Source organism: Takifugu flavidus, chromosome 5, assembly GCF_003711565.1.
Source record: "Takifugu flavidus isolate HTHZ2018 chromosome 5, ASM371156v2, whole genome shotgun sequence".
Taxonomy (NCBI): Eukaryota; Metazoa; Chordata; class Actinopteri; order Tetraodontiformes; family Tetraodontidae; genus Takifugu; species Takifugu flavidus.
The window spans coordinates 18,196,313-18,203,812 of record NC_079524.1 but is presented as its reverse complement, the minus strand read 5'-3'; the positions used below and the strand labels follow the sequence as shown (position 1 = coordinate 18,203,812).

General features: G+C 51.7%; 1 protein-coding gene across 1 annotated transcript in view; it reads left to right on the top strand.

Annotated features, from left to right (window-relative positions):
- The first annotated feature begins 632 nt into the window (after positions 1-632).
- rorb (RAR-related orphan receptor B) overlaps positions 633-7,500 on the top strand; it is a 26,363-nt gene continuing 19,495 nt past the window's right edge. Inside the window, exon 1 of the mRNA XM_057033305.1 lies at positions 633-1,003. Within this exon, the coding sequence (XP_056889285.1) occupies positions 997-1,003 (7 nt within the window). The 5' untranslated portion in view covers positions 633-996. The remainder of the gene's footprint in view (positions 1,004-7,500) is intronic.

The window sequence follows — 7,500 nt, the reverse complement described above, 5'->3', positions numbered from 1 at the left end:
CACAGACTCTACGATGTACTCCAGGTCCTTCTTGGTTCCTCAGCAGAGGGAGCCCCACCCTGACAGTCACCTGGACACCTGAGATGGTTCCTATCATCTGAGCTGTCTTTTTCCTGTGACATAACATCTGCCAGCTATGGGGTGCACGCAGCATCAGTTAGACCAGCGAGACTGCTGACCTGCCCAGGAATAAACCGTGGACAGGCCCCTTCAGCCTGTGGAAGACTTTCAGTGGTGCCTTCGCTCATTAATGAATGGAAGGATTCATCATCAGTGGACCAGATCATTCAGGTTTGGATCTCAGAGGCACAGTCACACTCTAATGGACTTCCTGTCCCCCTGACGTCACTGTGGGTACATTTGTCCTGAATGGATCAGAACCCAGCATCCCTTTTTGTCGCTGCGCACATGTTTGAAAAGTAAACAAGTAGAAACTTTCCTGCTACCGCGCACGCACGTGTGTGTGTGGTGTGTGTGTGTGTGTGGTGGTGAGCAGGAGAAAGTGGGAGGGGCGCAGGGCGCTCCGGTCCAATCGGGGCCGTCGGCTAAAGCCTCTCCTCTGCCCTCCCCTCCCCTCCCCTCCCCTCCGCTCCCCTCCCCCCGCCCGCCCGCAGAACCAGTGAAACCCTCCGGTTGAGGTGAGAGCGCAGATGTCAGGAGGAAAGCCGCCCGCCACACGAGCAGAGCGCAGCCACGCCACCGCCGCACCGCACCGCAGCGCACCGCACCGCACCGCAGCGCACCGCACCGCCAGCCCTCCACCCGCTTCCCTGCGCCCCGCTTCCCTGCGCCCCGCTCCGGGATGCTCTCAGCGCGGACGCGCCTCCAGCCGGGCCACTAACGGGACGTGGGCGCCGTCGCTCCTCCAGCTCCATCGGGTTTTACTGGAGGATCTTTCCGCTCCGCGTCGCCCGCTCCGACTTTAGAGTGTTGCCGTTCCTTCCTTCATGACTGCTGCTTTGGGAAGCGAGCCTCAGCTCCAGCAAAACCATCACGATGCGAGGTAAGATCACCCCACTGAACGCACGCGCGCACGCACGCACGGCGGCGGCCGTTTCCCACATTTGGCCTCCAACTTTTCCTTTTTCTTGATTTTTTTTAAATCTCAGCAGGAAGGTGTTTGCCCGGAATTCTCAGCACTTTACGCACACGAAAGTTTCAGATAGATGCGCGCGCGCGTGTGTCGAACGGGCCTACAGGTGAAATGAGTCTGTGAGGGTGCTATAAAGTGGCGTTTTTGAGCTTCAGAACTTTAGATTTGGCTCCTGATTAGCAGAAAAAATCACTTTTGCAAATTGAAACAATCTTAAACGGAAAAACCTCTTTCGTTATTTCGGGTCACTTTTAACGCGCTCCACTAACCCATTTCCCTGACGCCTTTTACAGCACACACACACAAATGCTCACGCACGCACGCACGCACGCAGAGTCGGTATACACCAGAATTTAAAAACTGTTTTTAAAAATGAAATCAGCCGGGCCCGAAGCCGCTCACAATTCTTTCTGTTGCTGTCCTTGAACATTTGTCGCAAAATGACCGCGTGTGCGTGTGCGTGTGCGTGGACAGGCAAAGTGGCGACATTTCTCCACCTCTTAAATTAAAATTCAGTGCTGATTGAAGGATTCGTCTGGGGAGCTGTTGCTTTTCCCTTTGGGATGAGAGCAGGAAGAAGCGTCCGATGTTGCGATCACCTCCAGAAAGTTGAAGGAGATGTTAAAAGTTGCTGATAATAACGTAATTAGAATAAGACTGACGGCAGAAATACAGCACACGTGCACAGTTTACGGCAGAAATAAAAGAGAAGATTTGTTGCTATTTGCATTCATTATTAATATTGAGATGCACGAACATGCGACTAGAATTGAATTGTTTTAAAATATATATGAAATCAAGCTTTTTTGCTAATTTGATGCACAAATGTCAGGCAGGAGGAAACGGCCAAACAGCCCCCTCCGCCCCCAAACACCTTCCATTTATTCACATTTGATTGGGCCGCTGCTGTACTTTTCTATTTTCTCTTGGGGGTGGGGGGCACTGAAAGGCCTGCTTTGGCTTCACAGCCATGGTTGGCAGAAGAGGCCCCTGAAGCGTCTCACCCATCTATCTCCACATCTCTCCCTCTCCCCCTCTCTCTCTCTCCTCTCTCCCCCCTCTCTCTCTCTCCCTCTGTCTCTCTCCCCCCTCTCCATCTTCCCCTCTCCCTCTGCATGCCCCAAAGGGTTTTGTCAGATAGAATTAAATCAGTATGAGCCGTACGGCCCCCACTCTAAACCTGTATGTGTGTGTGTGTGTGTGTGTGTGTGTGTGTGTGTGTGTGTGTGTGTGTGAGTGTGTGTGTGTGTGTGTGTGTCTGCTGCCCTTACACAGAAATGTGCTCACAAACACAAGGTTATAAAACATGGAGGCCCCTCATGAGCTGCAGTAATTATCATTTAACAATAACCCGTCTCTGACGGTGACGTCAGGCGTCACCAGAGCAGGAACCAAGTCTGCCGGAACCTTCTCCCGGTCTCAGGACACCCTGAGGATCGCTGACCTCCCCTCTGTGGATCCTCGGGTCTCTAAAAAGACCCAGAGTTTTTTCTGTTGTCGACTATTTTTTGGCATTTTTCTATTTTGGATCTCAGTTGAAAAAACTCATTTAAAGTGAAATAAACTTTGTAAATAATCATTAAGTGAGGTTGAGTTGAAGATGAGCATCAGTCACCTGACGCAGCCTGGTGTGTGTGTGTGTGTGTGTGTGTGTTGTGTGTGTACCTTTACAGCACACACACCTCCTATGTGTGTGTGTGTGTACCTTTACAGCATACACACCTGCTGTGTGTGTGTGTGTGTGTGTGTACCTTTAGAGCATACACACTTTGTGTGTGTGTGTGTGTGTGTACCTTTACAGCATACACACCTCCTGTGTGTGTGTGTGTGGTGTGTGTGTGTATGTGTGTGTACCTTTACAGCACACACACCTCCTGTGTGTGTGTGTGTGTGTATGTACCTTTACTGCACACACACCTCCTGTGTGTGTGTGTGTGTGTGTACCTTTACAGCATACACACCTCCTGTGTGTGTGTGTGTGTGTGTGTACCTTTACAGCATACACACCTCCTGTGTGTGTGTGTGTGTGTGTGTGTACCTTTACAGCGTACCCTCCTCTGGTTCCAGAGGTGTAGAGAACCCAAGCGCCATCTGATCTGTTCCTGGCATGGGTCAGTGGGAACCAGTAAGGGGGCGGCACTACTACAAAAGTGCTCTTATACTGTTACATATCATCAGACACACACACACACACACTTCATTGTACTTCTGCCTTTGTCAGGACATTCTTAGACGTACTACAGTTCCTCACCTTGACCTTGACCTTGACCTTGACCTTGGCCCAGCCGTCTGAACCATTAAACACACCTCCAAGGTAGTTCTCTATGTCAACTGGACTGGGTTTCTTCTTCTACACAGACATCATTAAACACACCTGTGAAGTTGTGACAATCTGACAAAATAACATGAAACTCCTGATACATCAAATCAAATGTATTTAGAACAACCGAGCTTAACCAAAGTAGGAGGAGGAGACGTAAAGACTGGTACCAGCATGAACCGTGGAGGCCACCATCCTTCAGGGCACCCACAGGCCGGGGAGAGCATGAGGCCCTCGGCCTTAAAGGTAGCTCCAGAGGAGGCACACCTGTGCACAGAGGTAGAGCGGGGCCATGCTCCCCCCCTCCTCCAGGCCTGGAGCAGGGAGCAGTCCGGAGCAGCTGGTCCGAGGATCTGAGGGGCCTCGGCCTGGAAATGTCCCCACTCTGCAGGTTAAATCCGCTCCCCACTCGTAGTACGTCCGGTAACACACAGCTGCAACGCCACGCTTGACGGCCTCATGCCAATAGAATTAGTCCCACGCCGCTACGCTTCGGAGGCTTGTGTGAATATTGATCTGTCCGACGCTAAAGCACCACAGGATCAATATCCTGTCCAAACCAACGGAACTCGTCTGTTTGGATAAATCGCTCACATCATTTTCATGGTGTTCGCTTTAAAAGGATTTATTTCATTACATTTGACATTTGTTTTCAGCACAGTGCTCAGTGTGTTTGAAGATCAGCGGACAGGGTCAGGGTTAGAGGGTCAGGGTTAGGGTGCAGGTTAGGGTGCAGGGTTAGGGTTAGGGTTAGAGGTTAGGGTGCAGGGTAGGGTTAGGGTGCAGGGTTAGGGTTAGAGGGTCAGGGTTAGGGTGCAGGGGTTAGGCTGCTGAGTTAGGTTAGGGTTAGAGGTTAGAGGGTTAGGGTGCAGGGTTAGGGTGTAGGGTCAGGGTTAGGGTTAGAGGGTCAGGGTTAGGGTGCAGGGTTAGGGTGCTGAGTTAGGGTTAGGGTTAGAGGGTTAGGGTGCAGGGTTAGGGTGCAGGGGTTAGGGCTAGGGTTAGAGGGTTAGGGTTAGAGGGTTAGGGTCAGGGTTAGAGGGTTAGGGTGCAGGGTTAGGGTTAGGGTTAGAGGGTTAGGGTGCAGGGGTTAGGGCTAGGGCTAGGGCTAGGGTTAGAGGGTTAGGGTTAGAGGGTTAGGGTCAGGGTTAGGGTTAGAGGGTTAGGGTGCAGGGTTAGAGTGCAGGGTTAGGGTGCTGAGTTAGGGTTAGGGTTAGAGGGTTAGGGTGCAGGGTTAGGGTGTAGGGTTAGGGTCAGGGTTAGGGTTAGAGGGTTAGGGTGCAGGGGTTAGAGCTAGGGCTAGGGCTAGGGTTAGAGGGCTAGGGTTAGAGGGTTAGGGTTAGAGGGTTAGGGTCAGGGTTAGAGGTTAGGGTGCAGGTTAGGGTTAGGGTTAGAGGGTTAGGGTGCAGGGTTAGGGTGCAGGGTTAGGGTGCAGGGTTAGGCTGCTGAGTTAGGGTTAGGGTTAGAGGGTTAGGGTGCAGGGTTAGGGTTAGGGTTAGAGGGTTAGGGTTAGAGGGTTAGGGTTAGAGGGTTAGGGTTAGAGGTTTAGGGTTAGAGGGTTAGGGTTAGAGGGTTAGGGTGCAGGGTTAGAGGGTTAGGGTGCTGAGTTAGGGTTAGGGTTAGAGGGTTAGGGTGCTGAGTTAGGGTTAGGGTGCAGGGTTAGGGTTAGGGTTAGATGGTTAGGGTGCAGGGTTAGGGTGCAGGGTTAGGGTCAGGGTTAGAGGGTTAGGGTGCTGAGTTAGGGTAGGGTTAGAGGGTTAGGGTGCAGGGTTAGGGTGCAGGTTAGGGTTAGAGGGTTAGGGTTAGGGGTTAGGGTGCAGGGTCAGGTTTAGAGGGTTAGGGTTAGGGTTAGGGGGTTAGGGTTAGAGGGTTAGGGTTAGGGGGTTAGGGTTAGGGTTAGAGGGTCAGGGTTAGAGGGTCAGGGTTAGAGGGTTAGGGTGCAGGGTTAGGCTGCAGGGTTAGGGTTAGAGGGTTAGGGTGCTGAGTTAGGCTTAGGGTTAGATGGTTAGGGTGCAGGGTTAGAGGGTTAGGGTTAGGGTTAGAGGGTTAGGGTGCAGGGTTAGAGGGTTAGGGTTAGGGTTAGAGGGTTAGGGTGCAGGGTTAGGATGCAGGGTTAGGGTGCTGAGTTAGGGTTAGGGTGCTGAGTTAAGGTTAGGGTTAGAGGGTTAGGGTGCAGGGTTAGAGTTAGGGTGCAGGGTTAGGGTGCAGGGTTAGGGTGCAGGGTTAGGGTTAGGGTGCAGGGTTAGGGTGCAGGGTGCAGGGTTAGGGTGCAGGGTTAGGGTTAGGGTTAGGGTGCAGGGTTAGTGTTAGGGTGAGAGGGTTAGGGTGCAGGGTTAGAGTTAGGGTGCAGGGTTAGGGTTAGGGTTAGGGTGCAGGGTTAGGGTGCAGGGTTAGGGTTAGGGTGCAGGGTTAGGGTGCAGGGTTAGGGGTTAGGATTAGGGTGCAGGGTTAGGGTGCAGGGTTAGGGTGCAGGGTTAGGGTTAGGGTGCAGGGTTAGGGTTAGGGTGAGGGTGCAGGGTGCAGGGTTAGGGTTAGGGTGCAGGGTTAGGGTGCAGGGTTAGGGTGCAGGGTTAGGGTTAGGGTTAGGGTGCAGGGTTAGGGCTAGGGTGAGGGTGCAGGGTTAGGGTTAGGGTTAGGGTGCAGGGCTAGGGTTAGATGGAGCCTGCACAGCCTGGTTGTCACTGCCATCTTCCTCTGTGTGGGTTATTGTGTTGGTGATTGTGTGTTTGTGCTGACTAATGGCCCACAGTTATGTAAGGAGAGAGGAGATTACCCCGAGCCCAAACAGGCCACACTGTTAATCCCTCCTCACCGTCTGACCCGCGCACGCTGTAATATTCTCACATGCACGAGCGTGAACGAGCGTGGACGTAGCACTCACTTCCCACAGTGCACCTGTCCTCATGTTTGGCTTCCTGCCCACTGACGCGACCTTTAGGGTCAAAGTCTTCAGGCCACCTGCAAAACATATCTTTACACACTCGTGTGTGTGTGCGTGCGTGCGTGTGTGTGTGTGTGTGTGTGTCTCTTCCGTGGTCCCACTGAGCTGCTATCATAGCCGTGTTTGGTTAGCATGTGCACAGCGGGCTCTCCATGTTTGGTTTCCCTCTCCGTGTTGGTTCTGTCCCTCGGTGCCGATCAGGGGATTCTGGGCAAACTGCGTGAATTCCTGAAGAGTCTTTGTGTGCGCTCGCGTGGGCTCACGCTCCGCTTGTGTCTCCACTTCATCTGAGCCGGGGGGGATTTCAGCCTCAACCGCTCCTAAACTCTAAATCTGCCTTGAAGTCAGAGTCCTTTGACAGTTTCTTCTGTTTGGTGGTTTTGCTGATCCATGAAGGCAGCAGGTCTCAGCAGGGACACAGTAACTCGAACCAGTCCCAGATTCCTGGTGTACAAGAACGTTAAAGAGGAGAGAAACGCGGGAATAATGAGCTCGTTAGACTGAGAAACTGACGAAGGGGAAGCTTTACACACAAGACTGCATGGCTAACCCCCATCCACCCATCCCTCCTTCATCCATCCATCATTCATCATCCATCATCCATCCATCATTCATCCATCCATCCATCCATCCATCCATCCATCCATCCATCATCCGTCCATCCATCCATCCATCATCCATCATCCATCCATCATCCGTCCATCCATCCATCCATCCATCACCCATCCTTCCTTCATTCATCCATCATTCATCATCCATCCTTCCTTCCATCCATCATCCGTCCATCCATCCATCCATCATCCATCCATCCATCCACCCATCCATCCAGCCATCATCCATCCTTCCTTCATTCATCCATCATTCATCATCCACCCATCCATCCATCATTCAAGATTCAAGATTCAAGTACTTTTTTGATCCCTTTAGGGGGGGTCCATCAGGGAAATTAGCATCTCCAAAGAAACGTACAGCACTGTACAAAATTTCCCACCACCATTACACCCCATTAAACCTATTAAAGATAATAAAAATGTAATAAAATAAGAAATAAAATAGAATAATTAAAAATAGAATATAAATATAAATATAAAACTATAAAAATGTTCCAGTCCTTCTGTTGGCCCTCCTCCCCCCCTGTGAGGAGTTGAA